General features: G+C 37.6%; 1 protein-coding gene across 1 annotated transcript in view; it reads right to left on the reverse strand.

Moving 5' to 3' along the window:
* Positions 1-22640, reverse strand: part of ERP44 (endoplasmic reticulum protein 44) — a 96482-nt gene that overhangs the window by 29301 nt on the left and 44541 nt on the right. The window contains exons 4-5 of the mRNA XM_049635327.1: positions 21315-21430; positions 1100-1284 (exon numbers count right to left, since the gene is read on the reverse strand). Coding sequence (XP_049491284.1) covers positions 1100-1284; positions 21315-21430 — 301 coding nt within the window. The remainder of the gene's footprint in view (positions 1-1099; positions 1285-21314; positions 21431-22640) is intronic.

Here is a 22640-nt window from a genome sequence, read left to right on the forward strand (position 1 = left end):
TTTTGATTTTAACACCTAGTCCAAAACTGCTGACGATGACCTGAAGGTTGAAAACGATCTTAACTGCCATCTAATGTAATCGTAAACATTTCCTTCTAGCAGTTCATTTTAACTAATCAGTGATAATCTATTCCTAAACAGGGTGACTATTCTTAAAATAGGACACCGGTTCACAACATATTACAGTTGGTAGAGTCTTCTTCATGGGTCTGTCATATTCCTATACATTTAGGCACAGCCACGTGCAAGATCCTGTCCACACTTTATCCAGGCCATTTCTCAGGCTTGCATTTGCAACAAGCAACACGGTAGTGTGAGGTAATGTCTCCCTTGGGGACAAGCAGCAGGCTTACTGCTGGCTCTGAAACAGGAGTTCTCCTGCAACAGAATCCACAGCATGTGCAGGCACCAGTCTGGACCCTCCCTGTCCCCTCCACAGGACTTGGAGGGAAAGGACACAAATGCAAACCTGGTCCCATTGTTTGCTGGGATGTGAGCAATAATGTCCTTTGTCTCTGACGCAGGGGCCTTGTGTTTTCTGAAAGCATCCATGAAAGGGTAACTAACTGCCTAGCTCACCAGCACGTAAAAGTCAAATCTCAAACCCGACCCTCACAGCCTAAAGCCCCAACTCATTTTTTTTTTTTTTTTAACACTTCTTAGTATATAATGGAAAGGGTTTTTATTAAGGGAAGGCTATTTTAGATGACACTAAGTTATACAAAGAACCGACACAGAAGTAATTAGAGCAGATAGCCTGAGGGTCTCCACTAAGGAAAATCTGGAAACTCTGGTTGCATATACCCGTATACCTGAGGTTAACTTCTAGGTTTCATAACCCAGGCTACTCTTTGCCCTCAATTAATTTAAATTAGTACAGCTCTACTGGATGCTATATATTTTATCCAAAGGCTCAGTAAAACATTAGCATTTCCCTCTAGAATTGATTCAAGGAAAATTCAACTCGCTAAATATGTATATGTCAAATTCACTGCAATAAAATATAAGAAAATGTTCAGATTCTTTGATTGCATAAGAATCTGTTTACATCAACTAAACAGGCAATGTTCATTTGATCCAGTAAAAGTTAACAACTTACATCAAGAGTGGTGATTTCTGCTAAGTCATGAAGTTCTTGAACGGGGTCGCTTTTTTGTTGCCTGATGTAATCTGCAAGTGCTTTCACTGATCGCTGACCCCTGTATTCTCTCTTCATCATCATCCCATTACGAAATAATTTGAGGGTTGGGTATTTGCTTATCCTGTATCTCTGGGCTATATCAGCTAAAAGAATGGAAAAAAAAAAATTAACTTCACCTTCGTACTTGGTCTGGGTAAGCGCATTAGCCCAACAGTCAAAAACCTTAAAATTATTTAGTGAGAATATTTTGGTTCATATAATTATTTTTCAGTGTTAGAGAAAAAAATTAATCATGGCAAATTTATATTGATTAAGAGCCAGGCTCTGGACATATATTGCTTGGTTTAAATCCCAAATCTGCTATTTATTGGTTGTGTGAATTTGTAAGTTGTATCAACTCTCCATGCCTTAGTTTCTCATCTGTTACGTAAGGATAAAAATTTCTACCACATAGGGTGGTTTTAAGGATTAAATGAGATAATACAAATGCATGACACAGTAAACTCTTAGTGTTAGTAAACATTATAGATTCCAGAAAGTAATCAGAATGTGCAAAATTCCGATTTTGAAAATAGTTACTCACCTTACTTTGTACATGTGAGAATCTCTTACAGCATTTAATAAAAGAAAACTAAATTTAAATTTAAACTACTTTCAAAGCTGAAAATATTAGATTCTTTGCTAGAAGAATTATTCATAATCCCAAATCCACAAATTTTGTGTTAGCTAACGCAATAAAACCCCAAAGTCAACAGTATACACTAAAAGAAAAGTCCCTTTATTATGACCTACGGGTATATTCCTAGGCAGTGGAGATTTTAAAAAGCACACACACACACACACACACACACACACAAATCCTTAAAATTATGAGTGTTTATAAGTCTCAAAATAAGAATCTACATCAAAAGGTATACTGATCTCATTTGCAGAAATCACAATTACTAAGATATAGACCAAATCAGAATGTAAAAAAAAGTATTTCTGCTGTTATTTCCAAGAGGTGGCAAATACAAGAAATCAGTATCTTCTAGGCACTAGAGAAGCTCAAATACCATACTACTCACATATGTGAAAATGATAAAAGATGCACTGAATTTTTTAAATGAAGGGGACCTGAGAGGGCAGTGAAGTGGCCTAAAACAGGTGACTTTTTTTTTTTTTTTAATTAACTGAGTTTTTAATGGAAAGCCTGAAGGCAGGGGCACCTGGGTGGCTCAGTCAGTTAAGTGCCCAACTCCTGATGTCAGCTGAGGTCATGATCTCACAGTTTGTGGGATTGAGCGCCACATCTGGCTCCCAGCTGACAGCGTGGAACCTGCTTGGGATTCTCTCTCCCACTCTCTCTGCCCCTCCCCCACTCAGAGTCACGTGTGCTCTCTCTCTCCCAAAATAAATAAACTTAAAATAAATACATAAAATGAGAGAATCCTAAAATGGTGGCACAACAAACCATGGAAATTCTCTTACCCCGCCTCCCATTCTAGTGACTATAAAACCCAACAGAACTGCAATACGGCTGTGCCGACCCCCTTCATTTTCTAAGAGGTGCTATGGTAGGAACAAGTGTACTAGAGCGTATGCACATACATATGTGTGCTGACCGTTTCATGGGCATATACACGGCTCAAACTTACCAATTTGTACATTTTAAATATGTAAGTTTTCGATATGTCAATTATACCTCAATAAAGCGGTTTTAAAAATCTAAATGAATACTGACTATACAAAACAGTAACAGTTATGCCTTGTGGGGTTTGGCACAAGCTAAAATACACGATGACACCGGCAACATATAAGCTGGGATAGAGGAGGTGAGAAGGAGGCTAATGACTCTAAGTATTTTAAGGTTTTGCACTGCCCAGGAAGAGGGGAAAGTACTTATAATACCTGGTCAGTCAAGGTTGTGTTCTGTTTTCTCTAGGATAAACCACCAGAGAAAGTTAAAATGATGTATTAGAGGTTAAGTAGGGAATATGGGTTCTCAAAGAAAGAAGGCTACGTTAGATCACATAACACTCTGGTGAACTCCATGGAGGATTTACAAAGGAGGATATCACGCTTTACTACCAAAATCCTTTGAACAAAGACAAATACAAGCAAACAAAGGGAACGACTGGTTATATATGGGGCCAAGGAGAGTATTTTATTCACCAAATCACAGAAATCTGAAATAATAGTAAGATATCGTAATATACACATATTTAATATAGACACTAATCTGTTTGGATTCGAAGCTGGTACTTCTTGAACGGAAGACTAGTGGATATACCACTACCAGCCCTTTTTCAACCTGATAGGTTATAATGAGAAAACACACCTTTGAGGTATCATGAGAATGGTGGGTTCTATCACCTGAGCAAGGAATTAACTTACTTAAATAGGTGCTACAAATTGAGAGTAAGAGTGCTTTCACAAGCAAGTGAAAGTCTTTTAAGATAAACAGAGGCGCTTGTTATTAGGCAAAGGCCACAAAGGCTTAGGGTTACCCTACTTACAAGAAAACCAGCCCAGGGAAATAATAAAAAGAAACTTTAACTTCCTAATGAAAAAACACATTCAGTCCCTAGCACACTATATGGTGAAACCTAGCATACCATAAAATGAATGCTTACAGTGATGCAGAAATGAGAATATAAAATGTTGTTAAAATTAGGTTAAATAGTTCTACTGGCCAATGCCACAATGCTCTGCTCTGGAATATGGAAAATGTCTTTTTAAAAGCTACTGTTTCGGGGCGCCTGGGTGGCTCAGTCGATTGAGCGTCTGACTTTGGCTCAGGTCATGATCTCACGGTCCGTGAATTTGAGTCCCACACTGGGCTCTGTGCTGACAGCTCAGAGCCTGACGCGGGGCTCGAACTCACGGACCGCGAGATCGTGACCTGGCTGAAGTCGGACGCTTAACCGACTGCGCCACCCAGGCGCCCCAAAAAAAAAATATTTTTAAATAAAATAAAAAATAAAAGTTACTGTTTCCCCTAAATATCCATCAATAAAGGACTACTTAAATAAGGTATGGTATACCCATACAATGTAGTAGTAGGATCTTACATAAAGGAACAAAAAACATCGCTCTGTATTGCTAAAGAGCAATCTCCCAGATACACTGTTAAGTCAAAAAGAACAAGTATATGAGATATATATAAGCAAGCATGTGAGATATGAGTATATGAGATATAAGCAAGTACATATAATCTTTGCCCCCCCCCCCCCAATACCATCAATGGGAGAAAAAGCAAGAAAAGGTCATAGATGGAATTTAGTTTTCCCTGGCTATACCTTGGATTTATACTTTTGATTTTGGAACTATGGAAATGTTTTTAATAGTAAAATAAAATTCATTTTAAAAAATTGTAATACTAGCATTGTTATTTTGAAATAAACACACACATTATAGATAAAGCACACGAGCAATTATGCTAATGCCACTAAGAGTCAAGATTTTCAGCATAAGAGAAAAAAAAGATGCAAAGAGAAAACTAAGAAAATTAAGTAAAAACCCTGTAATATTTAATTTGAATTGGAACTACCAGCAAAAAGCCATGATGAGAACTGGCCAAAACTACCAAATATTTAAAGAATAAATAATCCCATTTCTGCACAAAGTTTTCCCAAAAACTGAATGGAAAGGTTTACTTCCCAATTCATTCTATGATACCAGCATTACCCTTTTTCTAAAACCAAAGACACTGTAAGAAAATTACCAATATCCCTGATAAACAAAACTAGAGAGCTTAAACCAGTGGATTTCAACACTTACTGTAAACCTGCAGGGATCTAGACAGTGTGTTACTGGCATAAAGATAAACAGATCAATGGAATAGAAACCACAAATCAACCTACATATACATATAGAAGTGATCTTTGACAAACGTGCAGAAGTAAAATCTAACTATATACTAGTTATAAAATACACATCTAAACATAAGGATGCTCAAAGCTTGAAAGAAAAAGGCTGAGGAAAAATATCCTGTGCAAAAACTGATCAAAAGAAATCTTGTATAGCTATACTAATAGTAAATAAGCAGATATTAAGGCAAAAACCAGTGCTACAGACCAAGAGGGACCCTTCATAATAAAAAATTCAATTCCACAGGCAGATACAATTCTTTTTTTTTTTTTAATTTATTTTTGAGACAGAGCATGAATGGGGGAGGGGCAGAGAGAGAGGGAGACACAGAATCCGAAGCAGGCTCCAGGCTCTGAGCCATCAGCCCAGAGCCTGACGCGGGGCTCAAACTCATGGACCGCGAGATCGTGACCTGAGCTGAAGTCGGACGCTCAACCGACTGAGCCACCCAGGCGCCCCAGGCAGATACAATTCTGATTTGTATACATCAAGTAACAGCCTAAAAATATATAAAATAAAAACTTACAGAACTACAAAGATCAATCTATAATCAAATTTTTAACACATTTCTCTCAGCAACTGATAAATAAAAATAAAGAGAATTTGAACAATGCAACCAAGAAACTTGACTAAACTGGCACATAGAGGACAAACTGCCCCGAGGCTGTGGAATACAAGTTCTTTGCAGGTGTGCACAGCATGTAAAAAATCAACATGATGAGTCACAAAAAAATTCTCAACAACTTTCAAATGATTCAACTTATGACAATTAAAAAACTATACAGACATTGATCAGAGATGAAACCACAAAGAGAAACTGAATGATAATGAAAATACATATCAGAATTTGCCACATGTAGCCAAAGTGATACGCAGAGTAAATTTATGACATTAAAATGGATGTTAGAGGGAAAGGGCTGAAAAACAGAGCTAAGCATTAATCTTAAAAATTTATAAAGAGAACAAATTAAAAACAAGGAATAGAGAAGTGAATGAGAAAGATAAAAGCAAAAATTAATGAGGTGGAAAACAAATATACAATAGAAAAGATCAAAAAAGCCAAAATTTGGTTTTTGTTAAGACTAATAAAATTGATAAACCACTAGAGAGACCGATCAAGAAAAAAAAAATGAGAGAGAAAACAATTAATTTAAGGAATGTAGCAGGAATATTTAACTTGGATATTAAGAGAATATTATCAATAACATAATGACAATAAGTTTGGAGATTTAGATAAAGTTTTAATATTTCCATTATTTCTACAAAGACATCCAGATGGCCAACAGACACATGGAAAGTTGCTCAACACTACTCACCATCAGAGAAATGCAAATCAAAACCACAATGAGATATCACGCCATACCTGTCAGAATGGCTAAAATCAACAACACAAGAAACAACAGGTGCTGGCAAGGATGTGGAAGAAGGGGAACCCTCTTGCACTGTTGGCAGGAAGGCAAACTGGTGCAGCCACTGTGGAAGACAATATGGAGGTTCCTCAAAAATTTTTCAACAGAACTACTCTATGATCCAGTAATCACACTACTGGGTATTTACCCAAAGAATACAAAAACACTAATTTGAAAGGATGTATGCACCCCTATGTTTACTGCAGCATTATTTACAACAGCCAAATTATGGAATCAGCCCAGGTGTCCACTGACAAAGGGATAAAGATGTGGTATATATGTACAACGGAATATTATTCAGCCACTAAAAAAAGAATGAAATCTTGCCATTTGCAACAACACGGATGGAGCCAGAGGGTATAATACCAAGTGAAATAAGTCAGTCAGCTAAGATCTCACTCATACGTGGAAATTAAGAAACAAAACCAACAAGCAAAGGGAAAAAAGAGAGAGAGACAAACCAAGAAACAGACTCTTAACTACAGAGAACAAACCGATGGGTACAAGGCGGGTGGAGATGGGTGAAATAGCAGATGGAGATTAAGAGCATACTCATCATCATGAGTACTGAGCAATGTATAGTGTTGTTCAATCACTTTACTGTCCACCTGAAATGAATATAACACTGTATATTAACTATACTGGAATTAAAAACTTAATTTAAAAAATTCCCATTAAAGCACAACTTACCAAACTGACACCAGAATAAATAGAAAACATAAGTGGTCCTAAAATTATTAGGTAAATTGAATCCACAATCCAAAGCCTTCCCACAAAGAAAACTCCATTTCTAGAAAGCTTCACCATCAAGTTTTACCAAACATTTAAGCAGCCAATAATGCTGTTTATACAAATGTTCCAGAAAATACAAAAAGAGTGAACATTTCCTGACTAACTTTATGAGGTCAGCGTAATCCTTCTGCCAAATCTGACAAGGAAATGATGAGAAAAATAAAGTATATGTTAGTCTTACTCAAGAACACAGATGCAAAACTTGAAAATATTAAACTAAATTTGGCACTGTGTACAAAGGATAATACATCACAAGCTAGATTTGGTCTAGCACTTCAGTTTAATGTTTGAAAATCAATTGATGTAATTCATGACATTAACAGGATAAAAGAGGAAAATTGCACTAAGTGCCCCCCCCCACACCCTTATCCACAAGGGATATGTTCTCAGGCCCCCAGTGGATGCCTGAAACCGTGGGTAATACCGAACCCTTTATATACTATGGTCTTTCCCTATACATACAGACCTATGATAAAGTTTAATTTATGAGTTAGGCACAGTAAGGAGATTAACAACAACAATAATAAAACAGAACAATTATAACAATACACTGTAATAAAAGTTACATGAATGTGGTCTCTCTCTCTCTCAAAATATCTTCTTGTACTATATTTACCCTTCTTGTGGTGATGTGAGATAACATGACTATGTGATGAGATGAAATGAGATGAATGACGTAGGTGTTGTGATGTAATGTTAGGCTACTACTGACCTTCTGACAATTCATCAGCTTTGGAACTATACTTGACCGTGAACTGAAACCACAGAAAGCAAAACCACAGACAAGGGGGACTACTGTGCCTCTCAAAAGAAGCAGAGAAACATTGGATAAAATTCAACATCCATCCAGACTTAAAGGTTTTTGGCAAACTAACAACAGAAGGGAACTTCCGTAATCTGATAAAGGATATCTAAATAAACAACTACCAAACATCTTGACAGTAAAATACTGAAAGCTGTCCTGCTGAGATCAAGAAAGAAATACAGATGTCTGCTATCCCTTCTGTAAGAACACTGTAGTGGAGTTCTCAGTCATTTAATAAGAAAGCATACATATATTGGAAAAGAAATAAAAATGTTATTATTTGCAGGCAATCTTATTGGATTCACAGAAAATTCAAAAGGGAATCTACTAAAGAATTTCCATTTCCAAGTGGGATGTAGTAGGTAGCAGAAATCTACTGCTCCTGCTGTGACAACTAGGGAAAAACAGATTTTTTAAAAATCACATTTTTACAGACATCAGACACCATGAAACCAATGAAGACTACATGAATGAAAATTCTAGGAAGGAAGGGACCATTCCTAAGTGAGCAAAAATCACCCACTGGCTATTTTCTTTCCTATACGTTTACTATGCAATTCCTCTTAGAAATTAACTCTGCCATTTGCAGCACTGTGGATGGAACTGGAAGCTATTATGCTGAGTGAAATAAGTCAGGCAGAGAAGGAAACAGATCATATGTTTTCACTCATATTTGGATCTTGAGAAATTTAACAGAAGACCATGAGGGAGGAGAAGGGGAAAAAATAGTTACAAACAGAGAGGGAGAGAGGCAAACCATAAGAGACTCTTAAGTACAGAGAACAAACTGAGGGTGGATGGGGATGCGGGGAGAGGGGAAAATGGGTGATGGGCATTGAGGAGGGCACCTGTTAGGATGAGCAATGGCTGTTATATGTAAGCAATGAACCATGGGAATCTACCCCAAAAACCAAGAGCACACTTTTCACACTGTATGTTAGCCAAGTTGACAATAAACTACGTAAAAAAAATAAATCTGCAATTGGTGCAGATTTAGGGCCGAGGATTATGCCTGCACAGACAGCAAGAGAACTCAGTGAAGCTTTTCATAGTCACCTGGGCTGGAAGGGTGGATGATAAGGACCCTGAAACACACAGCAAGTTTCCCCCAGAGGATATTTACTGAGCACGTGGGAGGCACAGGAAGCTGAAGGTTGGAACAGAAAAGCAGAGTAACATCCCTATGGCCTTGTGGTGCTTAGGAAACAAGGTCTATTTGTGGAGAGGGCCTGCATCAGCATCAAACATAAACCAAGACATTTGCAGATTTTGAAGCTGCGTAGGCTAGAAAGCATCTAGATGATGAAGAACACCATGAATTTTTAAGAAAAATTGGAAGATTTCTGTGACATATATTAGAGACAATAATATTCAGAATACATAACAAAATTAACAAAAGGACCACCAGAAAGATAACTGGGCTAAAGGTATCAGTTGATTTATAAAATTTTTTTTAATGTTTATTTTTGAGAGAGAGAGAGAGAGAGAGAGAGCGCGTTAGCAGGGGACGGGGCAGAGAGAGAGGGAGACAGAATCTGAAGCAGGCTCCAGGCTCTGCGCTGTCAGCACAGAGCCCGACGCGGGGCTCGAACTCACAGGCTGTGAGATCATGACCTGAGCCAAAGTCAGACGCTAAACCAACTGTGCTACCCAGGTGCCCCTGTATCAGTTGATTTATAAAAGAAACACAGTAAACATGTAAAAACATGCTCACCTGTAATGAAGAGGTTACAAATGAAAACAACCAGAAAACATTTTGCCCATCCTATTGGCAAAGTAATAATTAAAAGTTTTTAAATTCATTAATATCAAGCTCCACAAAGGGAAAATATTCCCACTAAGTCCAATTTAGGTACATAGTGTTAATAAGGCTAAACTCACCTAGCTGGTGCCTAATTTGCCAGTAGAAAGCCAAGGAATTTTTCTAATCCCCAAAGGATTTGGCAGAAAGTTTATGACATAGACCTATTAAGAAAGGGACTAGTCTAATTGGAAACATCCATTTTCTATTGTGGCCTAAAGGTCAGTATAAAAACGGCCAAGAGGCACTGCTGGAGTCATTAACTTTCTTAAATTAGTGGGCATAATGGGCAAGTAGTGTGCTGATAGCAAACATGCAAAAACCAGAAATAAAATAAATAAGGCTATAGGTGTACTCCAGACAGACTTAAATTCTAGGCTAATGGAGTCTGAGTGTTACCTGACAGGTACAAAGCAGCCACTGAGCAGTAGAAGCGGGCTGTAAAAATATTCACCTGGCAGTAAATCTGGGAGAATCAGGGAGACCAGTAAGGAAACTACTGCAATAGACCTGGCAGGTATACCAAGAGTCTGTTTACAAACTTCAACATTACAACCTCTAGGTTGCCTTAAAATTCTAGTTATGGATAGAAAAAGATCGAATAAGACTTGAAGACTACTGGAAGAACAGACACTTGCCTGCTTAATTCTCAAACAATATCATGGCAGCAGGTATGCTGCATAATAAGGTGGCTTTTAATTATTAAGGAGCAAAAACCTTAAAATTACATTAATCAATAATCTCAGACATAAAGGTGAATTTTTACAAGCTTTGGTCAAAAATGATTTTAAGATAATTATAATGTGACATTTTGACAATATAACAAAGAATGATTTAAGGGGTATAATAAATGTTTTTTTTAATTAACTGGATGGATCAAATGTTAAAATGCATGTCAAAGGAATTATAAATTTCAGAAGGTTAACAGCTCGCTGATTAGAAAATTAGCATGTATTTTTGCTTCAGTGGTCACTTTTCCTTGAAAGGCTCTGCCTGCCTGCCCGCCCACCACCTTGCTCACTCAGGCCCAGCAGGGTTCCACATGGGAAAAGTGCCTCAGCTCTTATCTCCGCAATGTGTCTCGCTGCTGTGATTACCCCTGGCAATGACTTCAACAGGAAGGTCTTACTGTTCTTCTGGTTCAGGGAGGAGGACCACTGCTGCCTCTGTATTTTTTCCATTCCCAAACCATGCCCTGCCCACATGGAGGGAAAAACAACAGGAATGAAACACCACAACAAAATAAAACCCTAAACAGAAAGATTACAAACAAAGCCTACAGGCTTACTCTGGATTCAGGCTGACACTGGGCATCCAAGTTCTGTTTTGTGCACATGAATTCTTCGGTGGATATTTTCTTCTTCTTCTTCCTTTTACTTTTTTAATGGAAATATATTTGATATATAACACTGTGTAGCTTAAGGCATACAACATGGTGGTCTGATACATTAATATATATACTGTAGTATGATTGTCACCTCTATCACTTCACGTAACTATCATTTTTTTGTGGTGAGAATTAAGATCTAGTCTGATCTTAGCAAGTCTGATGTTTTTAATATTCCAATATTGCTGTTTATAATAATTTTCTTATTCTTAATGACTCATTTACATATTGGTCTAACAAACGCTTCCCAATTTCCATTGTGGAAAGTTCAAATTGTATGGGAAGGCACACAGGTAAGAATAACTCTGGTATTTGGGAACATGTGCTGCTTAGTTCAAGGTCAGTTACAAAGTACTTTCCTAAAAATGCTAGCTAGCAAGAGTCTGAATGTTCTGCACCTTCCAACAGATAATGTATGAAATGGCTCTTGCTGAGTGCCATGCACCCTACAGCCACTGGAGGTCAGCAGAGATCCTGGTCCCACCAGGGGCAGATTGATGGGACTTTCTCCATCTAAAGCAGCAGCACCACCAGGGAGAGTGATGAATTTAACTTCCAAACTCCCCAGACAAGGAGGATGCAGAAGATGAGACAAAGGGAGACCATGAACGACAGGTGAAGCAAAGGCAAGTTTGAACTGTGTATATGTGTAGAAATTTTGGAAAAGAAAGACAATTACAAAGAATAAAACAGGTACAATTTGTAATCCAACCACCACCGAGGAAAACCACTGTTAACATTTTGATTATATCTTGCTGACTTTGATTAAAGTTGCGTAACAAGCAGTGACATGTTTCAATGGAAAAAAAAAACCAAAAACAAAAACCTCTAAGGTATTCAAAGAGTTAAGTGCCAGCATCAATACTTCCAGAATGGGTATCAGAAGCTTGGAAGAAAATCCTAGAAAAAGCAGGATAACACTCTTTAATCAAGAGCATTACCAACACTCTTAATGGCACAGAAGTCAATATTGTGTGGAAAAACACAAAAATCAATGACTCAGAATTGAAAAGTGGTGTATAACAGTCAGATTCTGAATGTGAAATTGTTTCAGGATTACTTGAACAAATTTATTTTCCTTTTTGGGTACATACACTAATGATATGACCAAAAAAAATCTTTAAGTCTAAAATAGCTCTTATCATAAAAAAATTCTAAGTGATAGGAAAGCACTGTGTTGTGTATTTTTCTGTGGGTGTTTTTTTTTTTCAGTTACAGATAAAAGTGTGCCTTGTAATCAATGCCAAGTTAGATTTGATGAAATACTGCAGAAAATACTTAATCGTACTGTTGGGAGATAATGAGATAACTTATTTGAAGTACTTAATGGAATACCTACAAAACTAATAGTTCATAAAAGCTGGCTACTACTCATTACATTTATCCATCCATCTATTCAATAACTATAATCGTGCACCTCCTATGTGCTAGGCATCATTCCAGTGCTGGGGACACAAGGGTAAAAAGACAAGGTCCTTGCTATTATAGAGTTTACATTTATTATTATAGAGTTTTATTTTATGGAGTTTATAGAGTTTACATTTATCATTATAGAGTTTTATGGAGTTTATAGAGTTTACATTTATTATTATTATCATTATTATTTTATATTATTATCATCACTATTACTATTACTGCTACTTTGTTTCCACAGGCTAGAATCTTAAATGAAATTTGTAAAAACTTGTAATACAAAATACAGGTAGCAAAAAGATGTGTGGATTCCGTAAGTACAGTATAAGAGAAACCCTCTATAGTTATTGGTGACTTACTATACAGGGTTTCTCTTATACTGTACTTAGCATACTTAGTATACTTAGTGTACTTCTCTTATACTATATACCAGAGATGTAGAGATTCCTTTCATGGACCCTCCAGATAGGACAAACTAAAAGGGTGATTGTGAGCTCTGTGACATGGATGAAACTTGGCATCTTAGTCCTATGCAGGATGAGGGAGGACACCTGTTCTGCTGCCATCACAGGACATAAATGCCCGGTGGGTAGAGAAGAGGTTGTTCCACATTTTACTCCTTGATTCTGTGTCTTTAACTGCCTCGACTTCCTTTTCTTTTTTCTCTTCCTCCTACTTTGTTCCCTTCGTTAAGTGCAACATATGGAGGGGTGCCTCTGTGTCAGTTAGGCATCCACTTCAGCTCTGGTGACGCTCTCATGGTTTGTGGGTTTGAGCCCCGCGTCGGGCTCTGTGCTGACAGCTCAGAGCCTGGGGCCTGCTTCAGATTCTGTGTCTCCCTCTCTCTCCACCCCTTCCTGGCTCACGCTCTCTTTCTCTCAAAAATGAATAAATGTTAAAAAAAAATTTTTTTTTTAAATAAATGCAACAGTGGAGAATTCAGGGACTTTGGAAGTGAACTAAATTTTAACCCTAGATGAGGGTCATTTAAGCTGCAAGTTTTACGCTGGGGTTTCAAAAAATATACCTCAACTTAAAACGTTGGAAACTTCCTGATGACACTCTAGTGTTAGTCTGAGTTCAAAATTCTGCTTCCATAGTTCCCAACCTCCCCAACCTATTTTTTTGTTTGTTTGTTTGTTTTGGTGGGGAGACAGGTTGGGGGAGATCAAAGCTGACGCATCTAGCTCACACACAGAAACAAAAGAGCTGACTGGGTGAAATCAGCCTGTTACACCTACCTTTTGCCTTCTTCCTTTCTCCAGTTCTAAGTTCTCAACCTAGTTAGCTGAACCTTTGAACACAAAGTCCTAAGAAGGGCATATAAAGAAGTGAAGTCAAGATAGGGCAGAAAGCACTCCACAGGATGCTGATGGGTGGAAGAGGGAGAGAGAAGGAAAAATACAGGCAGCAAACTGAAGAAGGCTGTCCTGTGACTGCACGGAGATGGGTTTTCCTGGTGGACTAGTAAAGTGGTGCAGAGGACAACTCCCAAGGAATTCCCAACACGTTCTAAGGAATGAGTACATGCATTGCCTCCCTAAGGAGCTACTTTGAAAATACTCACTTGGAATGTTTTTTTGAAAATTAGAGCCATTACATTTTTATATTGTCATATAATTATGTTGTTTGTTTTCTGACTTTATGGTCTCACCTCATCCTTAATTCTTAAACAGGGCTGATAAAAGAAAGACACCAGTAACACAGCATTGGTGGAAATTCCCAAATGCAAGACAATATACAAAATTTATGGCTTAGACAGATTTCACAACTCAATTCAGACATGGGTCACACCTCAATTTGAGCTTGCAACACATTATGAAGCAATGAATAGTCATTAAAGATTTAAAAAATTCAGTGCAAGCAACGGCTGATTCATACACTCTGCCTCATTAATTTCTTCCAAGAACCTATACTGGGTTTTATCAAGTCTCTCAGAATTAACTGATAAGATAAGCCGGTTTCCTTTAATTTTAGCTTGTGGTGGGGATTTCTATTTCTTAATATTAACCCATCTTTGTATTATGGGCATACATGCCACTTGGTAATGGGAGAATATTCACAAAAGCATATCCACCTTCCATGATACCCAGTGGTAAGGCAGACATGCTAATGTTCAGGAGATGGCAACTTAAGAAAGAAGGTAGTTTTGGGACCAATAAAATGGCCTCAACTGCCATACCTGCTCACGGGAGGTTTCACTGAAAAATTCAGACAGCCACAGAGAGAACCGTGCATCAGTTTCCAAAAGTCATCGAGTGACTCTAAGTAGCCCTCAAGATGTCAGCAAAAGTCTATTCAAGAAAATTCTTTTCACATTCAATGACCCTCCGGAAGGTCATTTATCACAGTGAAAATAAGCAGAAAATGCAATTAACAATATCACAATACACCTGTACAGAACAGATGTCAAGCTTCTTCCAAACACATTTTCTCAAAAATTCTCAGGCAATAAGACCCTCCTTCCTGCTTCTTAACCAAAGACAAATTACAGGTTCAGAGACTTTTTATACCAACTTCTTATTCTGAACATTTTAAAACTTACAGAAAATATGAAAAAGTAATAGAATGAGCACCTGTATACCCTAACCTAGATGTAACATTTTATCACGTTTGGTTACCACATTTCTCTCTTGCTACACACATGCACTTACGCCTTTTACGGCAAATGCTGACTCAAGTTCAGTGATTTTTAAGTCACTTGTCCATGTATATGTAACTTTTATAAGTGGTGGGCTTCTGGTATTAGAACAGAGAGTTCTTACCTTTTTGTTTTTTTAAGTTTTACTTATTTATTTTGAGAGAGAGAGAGAGAGAGAAGGACCAGGGGAGGAGGGGAGAAGAGGAGAGAGAGAGAGGGAGGGGAAGAGAGAGACAGAGACAGTGAGACAGAGAGAGAGAATCCCAAGCAGGCTCCACACTAGAGCCTGACGCAGGGCTCAAACCCACGAACCATGAGATCATGACCTGAGCGGAAACCAAGAGTAGGATGCTTAACCGACTGAGCTACCCAGATGCCCCCAGAGAATTTTTATCTTACTGGAGGGCTGGGCCCCACAGTATAAAACAATAATAACAGAAACAACAATACCACATATGAGTAATTTCATTTTTGTTTCTACATTGACCCATTATAAAGAATTTAAACAGACTATGATATAATTTGTTACAGACATTTTTAGTAATTTTTATATAGAAATTGGGTGAATTCTCAGCTTTGATGAGAAATCCAATTTAACTGACTTTATTTTGACCTCAGGATACTAGAGTTGCCTGGGACGCACTGTGTGCTCCTGGGCTCCGGTCTGGCCCTTCCACTTACTGTGGAACCCTCTGGCAAGTCGCTCAGCCCCTCCAAGTCTTTCAGCGCCTTCATCTGTACAGTGATGGCACACTCCCGCTCTCTCAAAGTCTCACGTTCATTCCCACCTCAGAAACTTCACACCTGCTCCTCCTTCTGTCTGAAATACTCTTCTTCCCCTATTTCCCTTAAGAATTTCTACTCTTCCCTCAAGTCTTGTAGGTCTGTCTCAGAAAGCATTCGCATTACCTCACAGCATCCAACACCTCTCCTCAGAGCAGCTATCACAACGAGCAACTGTGTATTTGCTACTCTTGCTTTCTGGGTAGATGTGGTTCATTGCTGTATCTCTAGAACCTACGCATGCCGCATGACAAAGGGTATGTATGTAAACATTTCTGCTGGGTGAAGGAATAACACTATCTGACTCAAGGGGCTGTGGGGAAGAGAACCGGAATAACGCATGTGAAAGCACACCTAAATCCAAGTAGACGCTACATCAACTGTTTTTTTCCGGCAATTTGACTAGAAACTTTTTACAGGAACTTTTCCAAGAAATAACACTCTTACTTCGGCTGGGAAGTCTGGGTGACACAGTGCATCAGAAGCAAGGCAGACAGACTAAAGTATCAGAGGGCAGGACAGAGTAGGCTGCCATGATGCCAGAAGGTGATTAATGAGAATGAGACATATGTGGGCGGGATGATAGCTGCGTTCTGAGGTCACCTTCTGCCTTTGCTAAAAAAGCTTTCTAGAGATCTTCTGCCTCACAGAAATTAATCCTGAAGCAGCAAGTAGGTACACCTGGCTAGAAAGAATACTGGAAGGACATACAGATCACATAAAGTAAAACTGCTTTTAGTCACATACAATAATTGTCTAAATAGAAAATCCTATTGTATCTACATAAAACCCATTAGAACTATTAAGTACCAGTTTATAAGATCAATACACAAAAAATTAGTTGTATTTCTAGCAACAATCAGAAATTAAAATTTAAAAATCAATGCCATTTATAATAGCACCAAAAAATAAAGATGTGTGAGACCTAAGAAAAAACACCAGACAAACCCAAATGAGGGATATTTTACAAAACAGCTAACCAATGCTCCTCAAAATTATCAACTGTCAAGAAGACCTGAGGTCTAAATGCAATATCCTTAATCTTGGAACAGAAAAAGAACATGAGTAAAACAACTGATAAAATCTGAATAAAGTCTATAGTTTACTGATGGTAATACACCAGTGTTAGTTTCTTACTTTTGACAAATGTAATCTTAATCTTAATGTAATATGTCAACATTTGGGTAAATGGGTAAGGACTATCAGGGAACTCTCTGTATTATCTTGGCAACGTTTCCCCCTCACTTTGGTGAGAAATTAACAAGCTGATTCTAAAAGTCATACAGAAATCCAAAGCAACTAAAATAGTAAAACCACTTTGAAAAAAAGTACAAAGTTGGAAGATTTATACACTACTGACTTCAAGACTTATTATAAAACTACAGTAATCTAGAAAGTGTGGTACCGGCATATAAGCATAGACAAACAAATCATAGACAAACACATCAACAATACAGAATTGACAAATGAGAAACAGATCCACACATATATGGTCAGTTGATTTTGGCAAAGATGCAAAGTCAATGAAGAAAGGACAGTCCTTTCATCAAATAATATCACAACAGCTTGATAACTATAGGCAAAAAAATGAACTCTAACCCACACATTGTGCCACATGTAAAAATTATCTCTAAATTTGGATCACAGAGCTAAAAGGAAATGTATGATCTATGGATCATAGAGCTAAATGTAAAACTTCATGCTATGAAATTTATGAAAGAAAACATACCAGAAAATCTTTGTTATCCTGGGTGAGACAAAGACTTCTTAGATACAGCTTCAAAAGTATAATCCATTTTTAAAATGGATAAATTGGAGTTCATCAAATTAAGAATATATACCCTTCAGGGGCACCTGGGTGGCTCAGTCAGTTAAGCATCCAACTCTTGATTTTGACTCAGATCATGATCTCACAGTTTGTGAGTTCTAGCCCTGCATCAGGCTCTGCACAGACATCACAGAGTCTGCTTGGGATTCTCTCTCCCTCCCTCTCTCTTTGTTCCTCCCCATTTGTGCTCTCTCAAAATAAATAAATAAACTTAAAAAAAAAAAAAAAAAAGAATATATACCCTTCAAAAGATACTCTCAAACATTATTGGAAGTCTCACACTTCCTGATTTCAAAACTTATTATAAAGCTACAGTCATCAAAAAAGTGTGGTACTGGTATAGAGACAGATATATAGACAGATGGAACAGAGAGCCCAGAAACAAACCCTCACACATACAGTCAAATGTTTTTTGATGAAGGGTACCACATCATTCAGTGGGGAAAGGACAGGGTCATCAACAAATGGTGTTAGGAAACTAGATGTCCACATGCAAAAAAATGAAATTGGATCCCTACCTTACACTCTATACAAAAATTAACTCAAAACTGATAAAGGCCTAATCACACAATCTACACTGTAATACTCTTGGAAATAAATGTAGAAGAAGAGTTCCAGAACACTGGGTTTGCAATGACTTCTTAGCTATTGCCCCAAAAGCACAGGCAACAAATGTAAAAACAGATAAATTTGACATCAAAATCTGTAACTTCCAGGGGCGCCTGGGTGGCTCAGCTGGTTAAGTGTCTGACTTTGGCTCAGGTCGTGATCTCATAGTTTGTGGGTTCGAGCCCCACATCGGGCTCTGTGCTGACAGATCAGAGCCTGAAGCCTGCTTCGGATTCTGTGTCTCCCTCTCTCTCTGCCCCTCCCCTGCTCATGCTCTCTCTCTCAAAAAAAAATAAACATAAAAAAATAATAACAGTAATAAAAATGAATGATAAATGCAACAATCTCAAAATAACTAGGCTGAGTAAAACAACAACAACACACACATACAAACACATACACACACACAATACAATGTATAATCTCACTTATACATAATCCAGAAAATGCAAACTAATCTCTTATTAACAAAAGCATGGTCCCCTGAGATTGATGGGGGAAGAAAGGCACCACAAAAGGAAACAAGAAAAATTTGGGGAATGACAGATATGCTGATATTTTGATTGTGGTGATGGTTTCATAGGTGTATGCATGTGTCAAAACATTAAATTTTATAATTTAAACTTGTGCAGTTTATTTTACCTTAATTATATCTGAATAAATCTCTTAAAAACAAAACCAATCCTACCAAAGAACAATCTACCTAACAGACATTTCTCCCGAGACCACAGGATTCTTAAGGTCCTTCCAGTTCAGAAACTCTACGTTATAGCTGGCACATGAGAAGTGACCCAGGGCACAGTCTGTCTTATAATCTCTAAAGAGAAAGTGGAAAATGTGAATAAATCATCAATAAGGATTTCTTAACATCACTTTTAAAAAGTGAAGAATTGCACAGAAAAAATAAAATATTTAGAGAGAATACACAATGTCTCAGATATAACTTTCATTGGTAAAAAATTGACTTTGTAGCTCTATCTGGTAGATCAAAAAGCATCTGAATTACGGCTGTTTACTCCCATAAAAAGAGAGCCTGATCAATAGTAGTAATGTCAGGTTTATCTCAAAAGTAAGTTAATCTTAGTTTAAAAAACAGAATAAATAATATTTATGGTTCAACAACAGTTCATTTTTCTTCCCAATGACTTTAAGTTTAAAAACACAAGTTCAGATTTTATGGTCCAAATTCAGTGAAAGTAGGAACTACTGTCTGTACTGTAATGTCTAATTAAATACATAAAAAATAGAAAGATTTAAAATGAGAACCCATTACCAAAAACATCATATCTGTCAGCGAAAAGTAGGAGGAAAGATCCAGAAAGCAGTGTGAAAATGCAGTCCACACCTGTACTGACAATCTTTTACTGCTTCCTTCATCCTATCTAGTTATGAATCTCAATAGACAGAAATTTGGGGTATGGTTTATAAAATACTGAAATACTTTGCCGTTTGCCATTTCTCCACCAGTAAATCCCCACCAGTAAAAGTATTTGGTCAGATCTGGATTCTAAATCTGGCCTGACTAGACATTAAGCTCTATGATACTGAGTAAGTCACTTGACTTCCATTTCCTCATCAGTAAAATGAAAAGTTAGTGCACACACACACACAAATTCTAATTGTCAGGCTAAGAGCAAATGACAGGAAATTTGCAGAACGGAGCATTCTGTACTCAGACCAACTTGCCAGTAACACGAGGCAACAAGCTTTTTTTTTTTTTTTTAACGTGTCATTTATTTTTGAGAGAGCGCAATTGGGAGAGGGGCAGAGACAGGGACAGAGGATCTGAAGCGAGATCTGGGCTGACAGCAGCAAGTTCAATGTGGGGCCTGAACTCATGAACTGTGAGATCATGACATGAGCCAAAGTCTGACACTTAACTGTCAGCAGAGTCTGCTTGGGATTCTGTGTCTCCCTCTCTCTCTGTCCCCCACCCCTGCTTACATGCCCTTCCTTCCTTCCTTCCTTCCTCTCTCTTTCTCTCTCTCTCCCTCTCAAAAATAAACATTAAAAAAAAAAAAAAAAGCATGAAAAGAAAAAGTTCCTGCCTTTGAAGAACGGACACTGCAACGGTTGAGACAACTAAGACAGAATGAACCAGAGCTACAAACACAGTGAGTCTAGTACTATGAGAGAGGAGAACTTCACACCTGCTGGACACGCTAAGGAGGGAACACCACTGCAGGCTCACTAGCTCAAGTTAGCAAGATTGGTCGTGTACACAGAAAACCAAGAGGCTTTTACAGAGAATGCTCTGTTGGGAGAAGTGAAATGCAAGACGCTGGACTGTAAGTGAGTCTAACCTAAGTTTCTCAACACTTTCAATATTTATAATCTATAACTACAGTTAATTACACCTCGAAGACAGTCTCAGCCAATTTTAGTGGAACCTTTTAAATAACAAAAACACACAAAAATCTGAGAGTTTTATTTGCAATGACTACAAATGGTATTTTTGTAGGTTCTAAAACTAACAGAAATCCATTTTCTCCTAAAACTTTATTTCAATTTTATTTATTAATTATTTTGGTATTCACTTTGGCAGAAAACATTGCTGGTTATAACTTACTACCTATATGCTTATTCTACTATATTTTAATTAAAAAATTAATTACTTCTCAGGCAAAATACAAACTAGTATTGTAAGTACATAAAGATTAAATATTAACATTTAACCAAAGTCACTAGAACCTTCCATCTAAAGTAGAACATTTTTTTTGAGCATTAAAAAAGGAGAGAGAGAGAGAGAGAGAGAGAGAGAGTGTGTGTGTGTGTGTGTGTGTGTGTGTGTGTGTGTGTGTGTAGAGAAGGGAATGAGACGATTTGTTCCAGAATTCCTATTGAGGTACTTACAGTGCTGATCACAATCAACTCTGGCAAACACTACTTGATTTTCATTTGGATATTCTTCCTTAATGACATTAGAAGCTTCCTCAAAAATTGGATGCAACATTTGGCTGAAACGACACCTATGCACAAAGAAGGATACCAATTAAAACTGAAAAGCAGAAGCAATAAAATCTTATTTCAGTTATCATCTACTGTTATTTAGTGTATGTACAATAAACAGCTTTTGAGACAATCACATAGTTAATTTAGTCATGGACCTGAATGTCATTCATTAAAGATGAAGACAAGTTTGAACTCAAAGCCTATTCCAATTTAAAGATTTTGGTGTTCTGCAGCTTAAGAAAATGGCCACTATAATGAAGCACACAGCTAAGGATCTCTCAAAGAGGCCAGAAACAAGTCTGATATAAGCCCTCTAAGATGTATCCACTTGGACTTATAACTATTAAGACTTGTCCATTTAGAGAAGAAATTAGCTTTCTCTAAATAATGAACATATTTTGAGACTACTATACAAAATCCTTAAGATGGTAAGTTTATTTCAAATACTAGACTGATTCGCTTGACTAGGTCAATCAAATCTCATATGCAAGTCAGCATACTAGATAAACAAGTGGCATGGAAAGGATATATAGTGTATATTAAACTCTTCACCCTCAAAATTAACCCCTGGTTAAAATAGGCTTTCATGTCTATAAACAAATATATTAAGTTCAGGAGCAAAAGTGCTAAATTCCTAAACAAGATTTCTTATTCATGTTTCCTTTGTCGTTTGTTTTGTTCTTACTTTTACAAAGGGACACAAACCCTACAGTATTTCAGAAACTTGTTTCTTCTAATTCTGACTGTCCCTTAATCAGGCCAACTACTTCACAAACATGCTATAGGTTATTAAAGGGACCTGATAAGAAAGAGAAGAAGAATCAAAATGAGCACACAGCCAGATGGGTTAGAATAGTTATTCTTATGGGCAGAAAACATGAATAGACACTTCTCTAAAGAAGACATCCGGATGGCCAACAGGCACATGAAAAGATGCTCAACGTCGCTCCTTATCAGGGAAATACAAATCAAAACCACACTCAGATACCACCTCACGCCAGTCAGAGTGGCCAAAATGAAGAAATCAGGAGACTATAGATGCTGGAGAGGATGTGGAGAAACAGGAACCCTCTTGCACTGTTGGTGGGAATGCAAATTGGTGCAGCCGCTCTGGAAAGCAGTGTGGAGGTTCCTCAGAAAATTAAAAATAGACCTACCCTATGACCCAGCAATAGCACTGCTAGGAATTTATCCAAGGGATACAGGAGTACTGATGCATAGGGGCAC

Source organism: Panthera uncia, chromosome D4, assembly GCF_023721935.1.
Source record: "Panthera uncia isolate 11264 chromosome D4, Puncia_PCG_1.0, whole genome shotgun sequence".
Classification (NCBI taxonomy): domain Eukaryota; kingdom Metazoa; phylum Chordata; class Mammalia; order Carnivora; family Felidae; genus Panthera; species Panthera uncia.